Source organism: Poeciliopsis prolifica, unplaced genomic scaffold (genome assembly GCF_027474105.1).
Source record: "Poeciliopsis prolifica strain line A6 unplaced genomic scaffold, Auburn_PproV2 SCAFFOLD006, whole genome shotgun sequence".
Taxonomy (NCBI): domain Eukaryota; kingdom Metazoa; phylum Chordata; class Actinopteri; order Cyprinodontiformes; family Poeciliidae; genus Poeciliopsis; species Poeciliopsis prolifica.
Window position 1 is genome coordinate 18292500 of NW_026562381.1, and position 19715 is coordinate 18312214.

General features: G+C 39.2%; 1 protein-coding gene across 1 annotated transcript in view; it reads left to right on the top strand.

Moving 5' to 3' along the window:
* Positions 1–13453: 13453 nt before the first annotated feature.
* The window catches only part of LOC129360397 (slit homolog 3 protein-like), a 189794-nt gene continuing 183532 nt past the window's right edge, over positions 13454–19715 (top strand). Inside the window, 1 exon segment of the mRNA XM_055030585.1 lies at positions 13454–13924. Within this exon segment, the coding sequence (XP_054886560.1) occupies positions 13737–13924 (188 nt within the window). The 5' untranslated portion in view covers positions 13454–13736.

Here is a 19715-nt window from a genome sequence, read left to right on the forward strand (position 1 = left end):
CTCCTGAGTGGCCAAAGACTAAAGAGAAATCCTCCAACTGCTAAAATCTGACGCCTCCATTCAGTTCCCATTTGATGAAGAAGGAAGTTGCGCTCACTGTCTTCAGAGGATTTTGTGTTGTTTCCTTCAGTGATTCATGGTGCAGCGCCCCCACAGGCCAGGAGGGGAACAGGTTGTTCAGAGAGTTCAGACGTTTGAAAATGGGACAAATGTAGTTTTGTTCCCAATCGAACAGGGTTTTACTGGACTATGAGTAGGAAAAACATCTTTACTCAGCCAAGTCCAGCTTTGATGCAGTCTTGTCTGTAGTGTAGGTGGATTTTAGCTCTGTTGGAGTTTTGCTGGTCAGTGAGAAAATATTGATACAGTAGCCTCAATAGATGAGTTATTAAAAACCAAAGTCAGTCATTACTGGACCAGACTTCTTTATCAATAGTTATATTTTCTCTGCATCTAATTATTTATGTTCAATTGTGAAGTACTTGTACTCTTTCATATTTATTTGGAGCTGTACATTTTTTATTTTTATTTTTATTTTTTTTGCATCTCTGCTCCAGTAAATCCTGTTTGGTTTAGTTTACTTCGCCTGAGCAGAAATGAACCTCCTCTGTCCTTATCTTCTCCTGGATCTTGATATTTGACCTTTTTATTCGATCTTCAGTAATTCTGTCTTGAATATTACTTCTGAGTAAAATAATGTTAATTCTTGCTTTCATTTTTTCTGTCTTTTGCTCATCCGTTCATCCACATCTCCTCATTGTTTTAGTCTAAATATCTAAATGAATGCAGGTGCTTTCTATTACTGCTGGATTGAAACTTTGATCAGATTGAAACTTCAGGAAGGGCGATGGATCAGAGATAAGCTCGCAGTGTGGAGCGCAGCGTGTTGCATGCGTGGGAGCCTCCTGGTGCGCTGGTGCTGCCCAGTACCAGCAGGACCGCAGCTTTGATGTCAGAACCGCAGCGTCTCCGAATTGAGTCAGACTCACATTCACTCCATTAAGCATCAATCAGAAACTAGAATCATTTAGGCAGACGTTTAAGATGTTGAAATGGAAACCAGATTGTGTGCTTGGACCCATTTATGGTGTCAGAACAGCGTTTTACAGTTCTGATTAGCATGACCTGCTGCTTTCTGAGCCAGCTAGTGGTCCAGACGTATTACTATTAGCGCTGGCACTCTATTAAATTAAATTAAAGTTTATTTTAGAGCCCTTAATTAATCACATTTTAAATGAAGACAGTATATCTTCAAATTTTCTCAAGTTCTATTGTTAAAATCATCAATACATGTCTAATTACATTTTTGATGTGTGTATGTTCATACTTGTTATTGTTGCATATTGAGGACATGAAAAATGATGGACTTTATTGGGGCTTAATGTGACAGATCCTGTTTTTAGGGTCGGGTTTAGAGACATGTTGTGTATTAAGCTTTGGTTAAGATTATTGTCAGGCTTGTGTTGGTAGTAGTTAAAAGTAGGGATTAATACAGTTAATAAAGTAAGTGAAGACCTGATACTTACATTTGTGGAAGGGCTTAATTATTTTTGGTTTTTTAGTTACGTATAAGGCGTAATATATGCAGTAGAATATTGAAGTGCATCAGTCAGGAGCATATGTGCTATGATTTGGTAACTGATTCTGACGTTAAAAAGTGGGACTGGAATGATTTGGGTTTCACGGATCGGTTCCATCTCAGCAGACCGGGTCCCTGGTAATTTAGGTCTCAAAGAAACAATCTCCTTCCTGTCTCAGCAGCTCTGCTCTATAATGTGAAACATAAAAACTTCATTTTGTTCAGCTTCTATTTGCAGTCATTAAAAAAGAAAGTATAATATCTACAAGTGCTGGAGATTTGGCGTACTTTGTTTTTCAGTTTTCTATATTTGATGTTATCGCTCTATGGCTCTCATAAACATATTGATGAATATGTGATGTAAATTTTTGACATTAGAAGTAAGATTTAAATATCTAAATCGAATGAATGCAAAACGTATGTGCTAAAACCCAGAAAGTGTGTTTACTTTTTAGACTCAAGTAGTGATTTCTACGAGGAAGACATAATTGCAGAATTTAACCAATATAGAAAAATGTGGAATCTCTCAGAATTTGTTTATTGCGTAGAACTCAATATGTAGCTGTGGTGGCCAGGCCATATCCAGTTCAGTGAGTGTCAGAAGCATTTTGGCCGCGACAGGCTGCCATACGTGTTGTCACCTGAGCGGGGATGACAACACAAAAGTGGTTAGCTGTGGCTAAAATGCTCAATGAAACACCAACATCCTTCAAATAATTTGTTCCAGAACCATTTCATGTTTTCTAGCTATCATAGACTTCACAGTAAAATGATGCCTGACAACAGAAAATCTAAAAAAAGCTTGATGTCCATTTTTTAAATGAACTAATTTGATCTCTTGCTGCTAATTTAAGACTAAATTATATTTTCCATCAATCTCCGAGCCCAAAAACGTCCAGAAAACATTTAAATTCACAAACTGTTCCTTTTCTTTGGCACTGCTTTTACATCCTGCAGTGATTTACTCCTGTTTTGATTGGCCGTCAGGGCAGAGCGAGGCGGGTTTAAAGTGGCGGAGAGGAATTTACCCCCCCGCCAAGCGCACACACACATTTCTGAGCTTATTTCTGCATCTCTGTCATATCAGTGAAAACACACCCGCACCTTGCTGAAACAGAGCCGACCTCTGTTGCTGCTTTAACGTCGCCTCCATAGCTTGAAGTGAAACACAGCAGGAAGGAATGCCTTGTTATGGTGGATCAGCAGAGAAGATAGGCTCACGGGAAAAAGAGAAAGTATTGAAGTAGAAAAAGCTGAAAACAATCAGGCTTTCAATGTAGATAATTCATACAAACTATTGTGACAACTTGTTTTGGACAGATTAGATTCAACATTAAAACATTGCAGAGAAAATACATCTTCTGTGAGCCACTCACCTGTCTCTGGGTTATAAATGGACCTTATTAGACATCTGGGCTCCAATCAGTCCGGCCTCCATACTTACATCCTTTTGCTATTTCTCCTTTCATCCCTTTTTCCTACACTCCTTCATTTGTATCATGACCTCTGACCTTTTCATGTTGGGGAGGATCCTCAACCTCTTGACTGAACCACTGCATGTTTTTTCATTGTCACACATTTTCCGACAGTTTTGCACACAAATGTAGAATTAATTAGTTTTCACTTTGAATTAACTCAACATGAAGCAGTCTGATTTACACATAATAACTGAGTTATTTTGGTTATTTTGAAGCTAATGATAAAATATATTTATGATAATTGGATGCATTAATCACTTATTGGCTGCAGTTTCAATGACCTTCCATGTTTTGCATCTTTTGGCCTGAATTAAAGTGTCCAGTGTTAGAAAAAGCTCACACACATTCAGCCATGCTGCTGTTTCAACAGGAACATTATTTAAGTGTTTTATGTGTTTCCTGTTTTGTTTTCTTGTCTTTATTCAGTGGACAAACAATGTCATTTTGAACTTGACAAAAAAATTAACTTTGTTTTAGTATTGGGGAAAACAAAGAACATGTTTCAAACTAAAATTTGAATGAAATGATTTAAAAATATTTTGAGAGTATTTTGTGATGTGTATCCAATAGTTGAACCTAGATTGAGGCAGAAATATTCAATTTTTTTAAATGTCAGATTTTATTTGTATTTTTTGATAGATTTTATTTTTCAGACTAAATTTTTTACATTTTATTTTTTAAATTCTTTTACAATTTAATTTTCTTTTCAGATTTTTATTATTTTAATTTATTGAGATCTTTTTTCACTTTTTTAGATATTTTTGAAAATTCTTTTACAAATGTCTTTTTTTTCCTTTTTCAAATTTAATTTTTTTCACATTGTTTTAGGAGATTTTTATCATTTAAATTTTTATGGATTGTTCTCACTGTTTCTTTTAGATATAATTTGTTCAAATTGTATGACAGATTAATCATGATTAATCTAATTTGTGGTTTCAGCTCCAATTTGAACAGTTTTCTTTGAATTACCAGTTTGTTTTTTTTTCATTGAACTATGTATTGTTAAAGCATTGGTGTTGGATTGCAGTTGCAGTTTCAGACTTTTTCCCGTTGTTAAACTGTTTCACGCTGCCATGACCAGGACTTCCTGGAATCTCAAGTTCCTGCTGCATTAAAAGATTTATTGCTACATTATTAGCATAATTCCACCCTGTTAGGTGAACGCTGGTTCGGAGCGGTTTGCTGCAGATAAGTGGCGTCGGCGGTGAATAGCTCAGGGCTTGCTCTCAGGGTCAGGTGTGCAGATGGTCTGCTGCTCAATCAGTCGTTTAATCACAGAGGTTAGAGGTTAATGAGTTATTGTTACTGAACCCTAAATCACAGGAACACATGGCGGCTCACTCATTATGCGTGATGTGTTCAGTACACAATCTAGCAGAAATACTCCACAGAGCACTGCCGGGCCTTTCTAAGGACTTCCAGCGCTTTGGGAGTAGCAGAAGAAGAAGACAGGAGAAGGAGGTTAGAAATGAAGCGAGTGTTTTTCCTTCCACTAAACTGGAAATGGTGATACAGGATAGCTAGTTTCGCCTTAGGCTGACCGGGCCAAATAATCCTGAAACAGCACCATCAACTGGTGTGTGTGTGTTACTGTTTGCTTTGTGTGTTGCTGTTTGTGTGTGTGTGTGTGCGTGTGTGTGTGTGTGTGTGTGTGTGTGTGTGTGTGATATTTTAGTAAATTACGCCATCAATCAAGCACAACAGAGAAGCAGCAGGAGAGAAATATTCTTGTTGGGGAAACATATGGCATTATTTAACCGCCTTGAAGAATCCTCTGTGTGTGTGTGTGTGTGTGTTTGCACCTTAATATTAGCGTATGTTTTCATTCAGCAAACTGAATCATTTTTCAACCAGACTGAGATTAAATTGAAGCTCTGTTTAGACTTGAATGCCTCTAAAATCTCCTGGGTTGTACGCTGGCGCACAAAAGTTTTCACATCCCTTGAACTTTCTGATGTTGTCACGTTGCACAACAAACTTCACTTTATTCATGTGAATTTTAGGTCAAACTGACTCAAAGTAGCTCCGCTACTGTGAAATGTGGGAAAATTATTCATACTAAGTTGTTTACAATTAACACCTGAAAAGTGTGGTGTGCTTCTGTCATTTTTGTACCTACAGGTTTTCTGAAACTTCCAATACAGTCAGGATGCATGGAGAACATCTAAGAACTTCAGTTTTCAAGTCTTATGTCTAACTTTATGCCACATGTCAAATCAGAACAAATTGTCAGAAAGAGTTTTTCAGGATTGTCTGTTTAGAAGAAATAAATCAGTTTTTATTATTTCCAAGCAATAGAAACAACCAGAGATTTTGGTAACTTTTATCGAAACGTATAAACCTACTGGACAGCTGCCATTCCTCACAAGGCAATACAAGAATGCTTTGAGCTGCAACCAACATTTTCTATCGCAAGATCTGGTAATAATGTTGTCCAGATTAAAAATAAAAAGCCTCCATCTGCATGAACCACCTGTGCTAGGAGGAATAAATTTAGATTATATTGAATGCAGTCCAAATATGGCCACCATCTGCCTCCAAGGTGAAACCCAAACAGATAACAAGACTCCACAAAGTGAGCTGATGAAGTGGTGATGAGTGAAAAGGAGAGCAAATCCCACAGCCTGTTGGTGGTAATTAGCTTCATATGAGAGAAATGAGTAATCAGTGAGTTCGCCAGGCAGCCGCACCTACAGGGAAACACCAGAAACTGTCAGGAATGAGCGAAACTCTGACGGTCATCAGAAATCCACATTTACTTTCCTCTGAAGCCATCATACACAACAGACTCCTGCCCATTTAATTAATCAATTATTCTGAAGATTAATCTACTAGTTGATGGAAAAACGGTGCATACTGCTGATTTTTATTTAGCCACTTTAGATGTTTTAATACATTAGAAACACATTAAAAGATTACAAGCAAATAATTGAATTCCTTTTTAATAAGAAAATAAGTTATTGCCTAAAATGCAATAACAGCATTCCTTTAGTAGATTTGAACTGGGTGAAGCTAAAACGTCCACTTGACGAGTTTCAGATTAAACAAATTTACGGTCAAATGTTTTCATCTTAAATGCAAAATACTTACATATTTTGTACAGTTTTGGCCGAATTATTACTGTTCGTTATTTTCAGCACATCAATTTAAAAATTAGTTGACAATTATTTTAATAATTGATTCATCACGATTAGTTGTCCAATTAATCGTTTTCCTCTGCAGAAATACTCTGTAGATAAGATTTCGTCCAACTGTTGTACATTTTGAGCAAACTTTTAAAATGTTGCAAAAGAAAGAAAATGTGAATTAGGCGCTTCTCCTTTTACTGGTCAACAAGTCTAGCAAACCGTCATCAGATGTTGGCGCCACGAGTCGTTCCGTCCATGCCGGAAGATTCGACTGGAAGTTTCTGTCTTGTGCCTCTGGTAAGGCACAGAACTCTTAGATGGGAACATTTGCTATATCAGAACCCAGTTGATAAATGTGTTTTGAATAACTTCCTCAATTATGCAAAAAACCATTTCTGCATTTTTGCATAGCCAGGCAGAAATGTTAAAACTTAATGTTTTAACATTTCTTTCTCTTAGCAGACAACAGGTCGAAATAATTAAAACGTTACATTAGCAACACATTTCTGGAAACTTCTCCGTTTTCATGCGATGTGTTGTTCATGCTAGCTAGCTAGTCTACCTCCTGTTTATTCCAGGATGAACACACTTAGCTTATCCTTTCTGATTTGCTCCAAACCAGCGGACAGAAACACGACTAATTTACGTTTTACTTTATTTTTGTTTTTCTGAGGTTTAAATGTTTGCTCATATTTTGCATGACAGTTGGATGGAAACCTGGCTGCTGACTGAGTGTTGATGAGGAGTTCAGACATGTGACCAGAGATCCAGCTAAAAGTTTCAGGATTACATTTATTTTCAGTTTTTTTTATAATGGTGATGTGATGAAGCAGAAATGAAAGAAATTAAAGCTAGAACGTTTTAAAGAGAATAATGAGGGCAAAAAGATTTGGATTGCATTAATTTTATTGTTCATGAAGAGTTCACCAGGAGTTATTCTCCTGTTAAATAAAATGAAGTATGCATTGGAATGGCATGAGGGACTGATTAAATAGATTAGCTATAAGCTCTTTTAAATTCCCCAATACAAATATCAAAGAGCTTTTCATGACTTTCTACCCAGGGAACTCTTTATGTTTCGTTCTTCTGAGTCAGTGTCCTTAATCACAGTAAGAGCTACAGCATTGACTCATGGAAAAACGAGTCGGGGTCAAATATTTCTGGGATTACAGATGCTAAATATTTTCATCAAATAAATCAAGAAAATGTTTACTACATTTCAGAATAGCAATATTGTTCCAATATGATTGAACTCACTGAATTATCTAAGTTAGCATGTTTTTGTATTTCCATTTGGGTTACTGACAATAATCTCATTTGGTTTTTGGTGTTTGGAAAATTATCTGACAATTATCTAACAATTATCTGACAATTATCTGAGAATTATCTAACAATTATCTGACAATTATCTGACAATTATCTGACAATTATCTGACAATTATCTGACAATTATCTAACAATTATCTGACAATTATCTGACAATTATCTAACAATTATCTGACAATTATCTGACAATTATCTGACAATTATCTAACAATTATCTGACAATTATCTGACAATTATCTGACAATTATCTGACAATTATCTAACAATTATCTGACAATTATCTGACAATTATCTGACAATTATCTAACAATTATCTGACAATTATCTAACAATTATCTGACAATTATCTGACAATTATCTGACAATTATCTAACAATTATCTGACAATTATCTGACAATTATCTAACAATTATCTGACAATTATCTGACAATTATCTGACAATTATCTAACAATTATCTGACAATTATCTGACAATTATCTGACAATTATCTAACAATTATCTGACAATTATTTGACAATTATCTAACAATTATCTGACAATTATCTGACAATTATCTGACAATTATCTGACAATTATCTAACAATTATCTGACAATTATCTGACAATTATCTGACAATTATCTAACAATTATCTGACAATTATCTGACAACTATCTGACAATTATCTAACAATTATCTGACAATTATCTGACAATTATCTGACAATTATCTGACAATTATCTAACAATTATCTGACAATTATCTGACAATTATCTGACAATTATCTAACAATTATTTGACAATTATCTGACAATTATCTGACAATTATCTGACAATTATCTAACAATTATCTGACAATTATCTGACAATTATCTAACAATTATCTGACAATTATCTAACAATTATCTGACAATTATCTGACAATTATCTGACAATTATCTAACAATTATCTGACAATTATTTGACAATTATCTGACAATTATCTAACAATTATCTGACAATTATCTAACAATTATCTGACAATTATCTGACAATTATCTGACAATTATCTGACAATTATCTGACAATTATCTGACAATTATCTGACAATTATCTAACAATTATCTAACAATTATCTGACAATTATCTAACAATTATCTGACAATTATCTGACAATTATCTGACAATTATCTGACAATTATCTGACAATTATCTAACAATTATCTAACAATTATCTGACAATTATCTAACAATTATCTGACAATTATCTGACAATTATCTGACAATTATCTGACAATTATCTGACAATTATCTAACAATTATCTAACAATTATCTGACAATTATCTAACAATTATCTGACAATTATCTGACAATTATCTGACAATTATCTGACAATTATCTGACAATTATCTAACAATTATCTAACAATTATCTGACAATTATCTAACAATTATCTGACAGACTGTTACCTAGCAACCTGAGCCGAGCCCAGACTGTTACCTAGCAACCTGAGCCGAGCTCAGACTGTTACCTAGCAACCCTGTGTTAACTTTTTGAGCGGGTTGCTACTTTATTTTCTGATATTTTACGGCTCTAACATACGAAGGTGAACAGTAATGCATATGGTTATGGCTGCTCACCTGGACAGGAATCGTGAAAAAATAAGTGATGCATTCAATTATTAACAGGTTCATGAAGTCAGTATTGGATCAAACTGAGAGACAAAAAATGGAAATTAAATTGATTCTGAGTTATGATAAGCAATGAACTGCCCAGCTGTGTAGCAAGATGATTTAAATGTGTTGGGAAACTGATCAAAACTCAGAGTTGTCTTTGACTGTACCGGGTCCATACTGGTCCTGGTTCTATGTACCGGGTCCATACTGGTCCTGGTTCTATGTACCGGGTCCATACTGGTCCTGGTTCTATGTACCGGGTCCATACTGGTCCTGGTTCTATGTACCGGGTCCATACTGGTCCTGGTTCTATGTACCGGGTCCATACTGGTCCTGGTTCTATGTACCGGGTCCATACTGGTCCTGGTTCTATGCATTGGGTCCATACTGGTCCTGGTTCTGCTGGCAGTGGGTCCATACTGGTCCTGGTTCTATGTACCGGGTCCATACTGGTCCTGGTTCTATGCACTGGGTCCATACTGGTCCTGGTTCTGCTGGCAGTGGGTCCATACTGGTCCTGGTTCTCCGTACCGGGTCCATACTGGTCCTGGTTCTGCTGGCAGTGGGTCCATACTGGTCCTGGTTCTATGTACTGGGTCCATACTGGTCCTGGTTCTGCTGGCAGTGGGTCCATACTGGTCCTGGTTCTATGTACTGGGTCCATACTGGTCCTGGTTCTGCTGGCAGTGGGTCCATACTGGTCCTGGTTCTCCGTACCGGGTCCATACTGGTCCTGGTTCTGCTGGCAGTGGGTCCATACTGGTCCTGGTTCTATGTACTGGGTCCATACTGGTCCTGGTTCTGCTGGCAGTGGGTCCATACTGGTCCTGGTTCTATGTACCGGGTCCATACTGGTCCTGGTTCTATGTACCGGGTCCATACTGGTCCTGGTTCTATGTACCGGGTCCATACTGGTCCTGGTTCTATGTACCGGGTCCATACTGGTCCTGGTTCTATGTACCGGGTCCATACTGGTCCTGGTTCTATGTACCGGGTCCATACTGGTCCTGGTTCTATGCACTGGGTCCATACTGGTCCTGGTTCTGCTGGCAGTGGGTCCATACTGGTCCTGGTTCTCCGTACCGGGTCCATACTGGTCCTGGTTCTATGTACCGGGTCCATACTGGTCCTGGTTCTATGCACTGGGTCCATACTGGTCCTGGTTCTATGTACCGGGTCCATACTGGTCCTGGTTCTCCGTACCGGGTCCATACTGGTCCTGGTTCTCCGTACCGGGTCCATACTGGTCCTGGTTCTATGTACCGGGTCCATACTGGTCCTGGTTCTATGTACCGGGTCCATACTGGTCCTGGTTCTATGTACCGGGTCCATACTGGTCCTGGTTCTATGTACTGGGTCCATACTGGTCCTGGTTCTATGTACCGGGTCCACTACTGGTCCTGGTTCTCCGTACCGGGTCCATACTGGTCCTGGTTCTGCTGGCAGTGGGTCCATACTGGTCCTGGTTCTGCTGGCAGTGGGTCCACTACTGGTCCTGGTTCTCCGTACCGGGTCCATACTGGTCCTGGTTCTGCTGGCAGTGGGTCCATACTGGTCCTGGTTCTGCTGGCAGTGGGTCCATACTGGTCCTGGTTCTGCTGGCAATGGGTCCATACTGGTCCTGGTTCTGCTGGCAGTGGGTCCATACTGACTGCGGTCTGGACTTGATGCTTTAGGTCTTTGTTGCCATTTTCTTTGATGGTTCCTGATGTGGCGGCTCTTCCCTCCGTCAGAAGCCCGGAGCTCTGAGATAAAGTGCATGAAGGAAATCTTGGCTTTGTTTCAGATACCTGCTGGCTCGGCGGTGGAGGAAACCTTAGTGAAGCCCAGGAAGCTCCTGAAATGAGCTGCTGTTCTGCTCTACTTCCCCTGTGCTGCCATCAGCCTGACGCTGGCCGAGTTTCTGCCAGACTGCATTTAGGAACTCAGACTTAAATAACTCACTAAGAACTAAACCCAGGTCTTCCCTGCAAGAACTCCAAATCCTACCAAGTATTTTCGGTCTACTGTAGTCGATTTGTGATCTATATTATGGGAAAATGTCTTGATTTTTGGCTTATCGTAGCAAATGTTGCTGAACGATAAATAATCCCATAAGTTGTTATGATAAATGATAATATTGATGTTTTGAGACCATTTTCTAGGAGTATAGTGGGAATGAAAGAACTCATTCTCAAAGGTCAATAAACCTTAATTTCTAGAGAACATTTAACGCAGGAACAGGAAGACATTTCAAATGTCCAAAATAACTCAACAACAAATAACATTTATTATTTCGTCTCTGTAAACACAATTATCCTTGAGAAAAAAACACCAAACTAACGACTTTATCATCCTGTTTTTGTAGAAAGAGAAAAACAATATATCATGCAGATGGAAAGGATTGAGCTTTAATTTATGATGTGATTTATTGCAACAAGCCAAGCTTTTATAACTGAACAATCTGCACTTCCTCATATTAACTCATTTTTGACTAAAAGGTTTCTTGCTGAAAAGTTACTTATACGTCAGTTTTGTCTTATTTTAAATGTATTCTCACATTTGCAGTAGAACTTGTACCAAACTAAGATTTTGTGTTTTTACAGTGCTCTTGTCGTGTTGTTTTCTGAACTGGCTTGTGATTAATTATTAATGCTTATCTGCCCTTTTCAGACTTTGTTCATGTATTTTAACAGCTTCAGACTGAAATCGTTGCTCAGATTATTCCTCCAGAGACAAATCCACTTCTGGGAATTACAGCATCACCCAGAACGTGTTGGATCATGAAGTCAAAGCTTTCAGCCTTCAACTGAAAATCTGACCATTAACTGAACAGCATTTAATAAAACAAACGAAATATTCAGATCCTCCAAGAAAAACAGTCTGTTCATTTTAAATCCAAATCATAAAAATGTTCTCACTCTTTTGGATTAAATAAATATTACTAATGACCAATTTAGATGTTCAGTGATCTAAATAAAAGTGGAGTTTATGGTGCCTGATTGCATTAGCTGGCTTTGCTGTGTGGAAAGGTTTTCCATCCAAACCAGATTTATTGGTGAATAAACTCAGCTCAGTGCAAACCGCTTCAATAAGACAATAAGCATTAAATAATAAAGGGTTAAAATGAGAAAGTAATTATTCTCTTTTTCTACAACTTTAAAAAGTGAAGATTATTTCATATTTGGTTGGTTTTATTTTTTAAATGAACATAGGTTTGGATGGATGAAGCTACCAAAAAATGATCCGAGTTGTTTAGAAATTTGAGTCAATATTTGAGAGTAAAAACATTTGATTGGTTTCGTCAATACCAAAAACAAAAACAAGGCACAAAATTTATACAAAAAATTAAACTCTTTAACAGATTTGTAGTTATCCTGTCTGTAGCTAATTACTAGTGAAGGCTCTTTATGACGTAACTCAGCTAAAATATGAGTAATCTAAAATTTATCGCCAATTTATCATCTTTTGCACATTTCTATCGTAAGACATGTCTTTACCTCCATCATGGGTTGGTAGAAATGATACATTTCTTGCATTTTGTACATTTGTGTTGATATTCGAAGGTTTGAGTCGGTGCAGCTGCAGAAACTCTGATTGTTAAATCATTAGTTGTTCTGAGATGTTGACGGGTTTCCCAGCCGTCTTTGAACGCCTCACTGCAGCAGTTAGGCTGGATCGGTTCTGGACTTCAGAACCAGATGTTGATGTTTCTGCTGGACGTTTCAGGTTTTCGCTGCAGAGCAGAAGCTGCACTGCATCAGAAATATTCATTTTGTATCCAGATAGTTGTTGGTTTTTCTGTCTCATCATCAGAGGAAACACCTGAAACTAAAGACAAACAGACTTTTCAGTCTGAAGTGAGTTTTCTCCAGTCTTCCTCCACCAACAGAGGGCAGTCTGCGGCTTGCTCCGCCAGGCTGCTGCAGATGTGACAAAGTTAGAAAGTTGGTCCACTGTGGTGGTCCTGGTGTTCCCCCAGAAACATGAGTCTGAAACATTTCTGTCTGGATGAGCGGCTCTGCCGCGCTCAGAACGGGATATTAAAACCATAAACGGCTCTTTTTAAGGGTCCAAGGCCTGAGTTTGAGACATAATACACCTTTAGTTTGAATTGAAACTATAAAAACTGCTGCGTTTGTTCAGTTTGGAGAGGAACCAGAGCTCGGTCCGGTTCCTGCTGCAGATCAGCTGCAGGAGTGAAAGTTTGGGGAAGTCTCCCGCTCGGTTTGCGGTGACATCAGGAGAGAGAGAGGCGGGGGGAGGCGCTCTGCTGCGGGGGACCCGCATGCTCCGCGCAGGTCGCTCCAGTCTGCCGCGCCGCTGCGCTCCGGAACTTTTCCTGCAGCAGCGGAGGATGTTCAGTTCGGAGGTCCCAGCCCAGCAGAACGCTTCCACCGGGTCGGCTCGGGTCCAGACCGGGTTCTGACCGCCCGCCCTGTGAGTGGATCGTGGCTCCGCGACGCTTTGGGGAGATTTTACGCGCAGCTTTCTGCTTCAAAGCGGAGAAACTTCCGAACCCACGGGAGAAAGTTTTCACTTGGAGGAAACCGAACCGATCCTCCTTCCTCGGCGTCGCTGCTGTGAACCCAGCCTGTCGGAACCGGGATATGTGTGTGAGCGGGTCGGAGAGGCGCGCCGGACTCCGGCTCTGGGCTGCGCTGCTCGCCGCGCTGCTGTGGGCCGCCGCGGCGCATGGATGCCCGCACAAGTGCAGCTGCTCCGGGTCGCATGTGGACTGCCAGGGTCTGGGTCTGAAGACGGTACCCAAAGGAGTCCCGCGGAGCGCAGAGCGCCTGTAAGTAGAGCCCAGCCTGACCCGGGACGGTTCCGATGGACCAGAACCAGAACCATGACTCCACAGAGTCAGTTCATTAGATTGAACTAAAGATGCACCAATTATTAAAACATTTTCCATTTATTCATTAGAACTGAGATGGGAACTTTGATTCACTAATTAACTGAATAAAATGGAGGATGTTTGATTTGATGCATAAATATGACCAATCTTAACATTTTTCTCTTTTATGCATCTTCAAATAATTAAAAGTCAACAAAGTGGCTGGATATCGGTACCGGTTCTGATCAGCCCAGCTGGATGGAATGATCATTGAAACCTGATTTCTTTCAGATTAATGCTGACTCAAAACATTCAACAGAACCTCCAGTAACTGAGTTTCTGTACCAGAACCAGAACCAGTGAAGTTCTGGACCCAAAAGTTTCTGATCCAGTTTCATGTTTTAACTAAAACCCAGAGAGCAGAGAGACTTTATCCAACCTGTTGATCCTTCAGAGCGATTTCATTCCTCAGACAGATGTGTGTGCATGTTCCTAACACACACACACACACACACACACTAGAGGGAAATAATCATGGAAGTGATTATTGGTGATAACGAAGCGGTTGAAGCCCTGCAGGGGGTCAGCAGCAGACTAAACTGACACGACAAACTCCATCTACATGCATCAAACGCAGCTGCAACGCATGCAGCTGCATGCGTTGCAGCTGCATGCGTTGCAGCTGCATGCGTTGCAGCTGCGTTTGATGCATGTATCTGCCGTTCAGCACCTGTGTGTGTTTGCGTTTTGCTGCGTCTGCAGGTTGGAGCGCGTTTTGTTCAGGTGATGTTTGTGTGATTGTTGCGACCCCCAGGACCTGCTGGCGTTCACACGCGCCCCCCCCAGGACGTTTACACCCCAGTAAAATAAATAATTAGGGGTGGTGTCGCTCTGCCCCCCTGGGGGAGATTTGCCCGTCTGTTTCTGCTCCTCTGATTTATCCGAGCTGCTCCCTCCCCGGCCGGCCTTCGTCTTTATTCCCCTCTGCAGATAAATTTGAGGCGTCGGAGGTGGAAGCATTAAAATGGATGAGCTCTGCGCTGGGAAGGTGAGGGCAGATGGGAAACTTTTTAAAGGAGACGAGCGCCGTTGCTCCAGGCAGAGATTTGGCTTTGCCAGCTGAGATAAGGAGAATATGGACTTCAGATCATCAAATGAACCAAATTTATCAGCTTCAGATTCAGAAACAATCTGGCCAAAAATAGCTTATTAACTTGATTTTTATTTGAAGTGAACACATCTGGCCAATATTTTTATTTGACTTAACTAAGGCTGAAACAATTAACGACAATTAATCCATAACTGAAATCAACTAATGTAGTAACAGATGAATTGATGTCTGGAGTTAAGACTCTAAAATAGTTAATTTACTGAAAGACCAGAAATTAACCCAAAACTTTACAAAATATTATCAAAATGCTGCTTTTAAGATTTGAACTAATCAATGTAAATCTGTTAGCTTCCCATTCTGTAAAATTAATCACATATTAATCAACTTTTCTATTTCAGTTATTAATCAATTAATGGAAAAAGCAATCAATTAATCCACAGAAAATTAAGCATTCACTGAAATAATGCCAAGTTGTTGCATTTTAGGCAACAAAATGTTTATTTTCTAAATTGTAAAATTAATTGAATTGTTTACTTGCTTCTTTTAATGTAAATTTAATGTTTTATAAAAAGAAGCTTAAAGGGTTAAATGAAAAATTTGACAATTTCACATCCCAGAAATTGATTAATCATCAATAGAAGAATTGATTACCAAAGAAAAACAATGTGTGATATAACTTTCATCTTGTTATGAAAGGAGAGCCAAGTGCCCAAAACAAAGTGTTTTATAAAATGTGTAACTGATGATGTCATGAGATGCAGAAATTAATAACTTTTTTACAAAATAACGAATTAAAGAAACATTTATTTCAATTTGATATCTGGGAAAGCCTATCTTTTTAAGCTTTTTATCTTTTCATCTGCACAATAAACTCTGTTTCATATCAATAAATAATTATTTATAAAAACTCAGACCGAAATGGAGATTTGAGGAAATGGTGTTTTCATGGCGTTGCAGGTTGTGACAAATAAACGACAAATAAACGACAAACGATAAATAAACGATGAATTCACATTATTCCTGATCAATGTCTGTTTTAGTAACTTTATATTCCAACGTTTACAGCTGTTCCTGAACCTGCCTGCAGGCGCCATGTTTAACCCAACCAGAAGTGAGGTTTGTTTTGAAGCCGTCTGATTGGCTGACAGGTTGTAGTTTAGCGCTGCGCTGCCCCCTATTGGTTGTCATTAAAACATCGCTCAGAGCTGGGGTTGTTCAGGTGGATGAAAACTTTTCTGAAACTGATTTGATGTGTATGATATTAGTTTTTAAACGTTGTAGCGGAAATATTAGTTTATATAGAGACCGGCTCCGTTTGTGAACAGAGAAAATATCAAATGTTGAGATGAACATGTGAATAAATGTCAGGAATGTGTGTTTCAATAGTTTTCTGGCAGGAGGATATTTATATCTATTGAAGTTGGGAGAACTGGTCCAAACTGGTCAGACTGGTATGCATCATTTTAGGGAAAAACATACAGATGGTGGTCGATTGAAAGGAAAAACAAACAGAGGAAGTTTCCATAAATGCTGGAGAAACCTTTTTTTAACTGGACTGAAGGGATGGAGCTGCAGTTTGGGTTCTGGTGTTGGTGTGGGATGTTTCCCAAAGGTTCTGATGGTTTTAACTGGTTCCGCTGACTGGTGAGCCAATCAGTTCTCTCCCTCTGGGTGATGTTTCGCTGCAGGGAACATGAAACTGGGCTGCAGCAGAGCAGAGAGGACTGGCTGTGGTCGGGTCTCCATCCGGGGGTTTTAGCCTGAAAATGAAACAAAGCAACCAGGAAGCTTTAAGAGAAGCTTCCTGGACCAGCCTGGCTTTTCCAAACAACGTTTCAGTTTGGATCTGTTTGTTCTGTCTTCAAACCCAATAATATCCACCGTCTGCCGCAGGTGCACAAGATCCCGCCCCCCGCTTCCTGCTGGAGAGCAAACAACTGCTAGCTAACGATGACTAGCATTGGCTTTAGCTGCTAGCTGTCAACATGAAATCTTAAATGTACGGCTGATCTAAACAATACAACAACGAGATAGCAATGTCAGGGAAACATTTTAATTGAAACAAAACGCGAGGGAGAAGGAAGTAGTTCAGTTATGCTAACTTGACTTTGACAACCTTAACATGTGGATGTGCCTCAGAATTTGGTTTTTGGTTCATTTAATAATTAAAAAAGCAACCCACACACAAACTCTGATAGATCATCAGTAGAGCTTAAATTAGCTAATCCACCACCGCTGTGTTAGCTTAGCTTAGCTAATAGCAGCGGTAGCTAATCTACCACAGCGATCACTTATTAATGGCAAAATAAAGATTAAGCCTAAAAACATAAAGCTGTAACGGACTGAATGTTTGCGTGTTTTTAATGTTGAATCCTGTTACATGAAGTGCTGTTGTTGTCAGTTGCTATGGAAACGGGTCTGTGTGTAGCGTAGCTGCCAGAAAGTGAGAAAAGAGAAGCTGTTGCATTATGTTGCATTATTTTCCTGAACTCTGCGCTGAGTTAACAGCTCCAGGTTTCATGTTGTTGCTGTTTTAGCGCAACATGCAGCGGGTCCAAACTGCGACTCTTGGACTGTTTTACCAGACAAATCATGAGCAAACATCAGAGTGAGAGCAAACGATGAGGGTGAGGAGGAATCGGGTTTGGCTGCTGCTTAAATCTGATTTAATAAATACATCTCTGAGTTTGAACTGGAACAACTTTCTCTTTTCTGAGGAGTAAAAACGTTTTCTCCGCCTGGTCCAGAAGTCTTTCAGCGCTGCAGAGTTGATTTGTTTAAATTGAAGGGTCATAAACCTGGCAGTAAACCGGACAACCTGTTGGGTTCACACTACAGTCGTAACAGAACCAGAAGTTCTGGTCCAGTTTGAGCACAGCAGCGAAGATTTCATTAAGCAGATGCTAACCTCCTTCATCCTGTGAATGTTTGCGTCACAAAGTAACGTAGCATTGTATTGATGAAGAGTGAAGCCTGCAGACTCACAACAATAACATGGTTTAATGACGCAGCAGTGAGCGAGAGCCATCAGGTGTTGAAGGGGGATTTTCCCTGCTGCTGGTTTTTACGGCTCTCTGAAGACGTTTCTACTGAACCAAACTAATTCAGGCCGACTGCAAAGGTCGCTGAGAACCGCAGTTAAGTGTCATGACACAAGTTGAAGGAAATTGGGTTTGAAGTGTTGGAATCCATGAGAAGAACGCGAAAAGGCCTACAAGGCGTATTATTTTGGGAACGCCTGCAGAGCAGGAAATCAGCGGAGAGGGAGACGTCTGGCTGCATCAGCCGTGGAAACCATCAGCGACCTTCTGAAATCATTAAACTGGTTCCTGATTTAACATCCTCCCTCACCCTCTGAGCAGCGGCTGTCAGAACCGGCCCGGTTCTCCTGCTCCATTTAAACAACATTTGGGGAGGTTAATGAGAGAAAAACAGTGCTGACCTCAGCTGCCTGCCCAGTTTTCCTCAGGCCCGCCGATCCCATAACGTCCTCCCTGGGAAGCCACTCCAGACCTCATTTACATCTAATTTGAGTGGAGGGCCCCTTAAGGAGCGAAGACAGGACGGCTTTTCTCTCCTGGGTTCACTACACACCTGTTCTACTGGGACACACACACACACACACACACCCACACACACACACACACACACACACCCTGCAGTGCTTACTTTAATGTGTTTTTTCTGGTGCTGCAAACTGTTTGCTAACTGCTGTGAAATGTCAGGAATTGGTGCCGTGAACTCCGGAGGGAACGCTCGGATCGGGCCGAGCCGCTCCTGTTTAAAGTCACAAACTAACTCCAAATATTTAGTTATTTAGATCATCATAAGAACAAAGAATCACTATTATTCAGGCTAATACTTTCACCATGTTGTTAGCCATTCATTCATCTATAAATATTACAGTTTCAAACTAAATATTTGGTTAAATGTTTAATTTCAAGTTAAGTGTTTACCAAATAAATATCAACTTCCAACCTAAATATTTAGTTACGAAGCTAACTATTTGGCTACAAACTAAAAATTGGCTCAAATCTAAGAATAAATGAAATATTTAGTGAGGTAAATATTTAGTTTCAGGCTAAATATTTAAATTGAATCTAAATATTTAAGCTGTGAGCTATTTTTCTCTGATTTAAATATTAAGCTTCAGGATAAGTATTTAGTTGGCGAGCTAACCTATTATCTCTCCAAACCAAATGTTTAACTTCAAACTAAATATTTAGCTTCAAAGTAAATATATTGTTAGCAACTTAAATATTTAACCAGCAGCTAAATTATTATCTACTGAATACTAGAAGCTAAATAGTGATACTAAAACATATTTAGTTTCCTAAATATTTAGCTCAGAGCTAATTAGTTAGCTTGCTAACTAAGTGTTTAGCTACAGTCTAAACATTTAGTTGAACTAGTTAGTTAGCTTACTAGCTTAATTAGCAAGCTAGTTAATTAGTTTGCTAATTAAGTTAAATTTAAATTAAATTAAATTTAACTTAATTTAGCTTTAAGTTAAATTCTTAAAGCTAAGAATTTAACTCCAAGCTAAATATTTAGTTATCAAGCCAAAGATTTGGTGTGAAACCAAATATTATGTTGAAATTAAATCGTTGGTTAAGCAAGTTATTAGCACCAACTTAA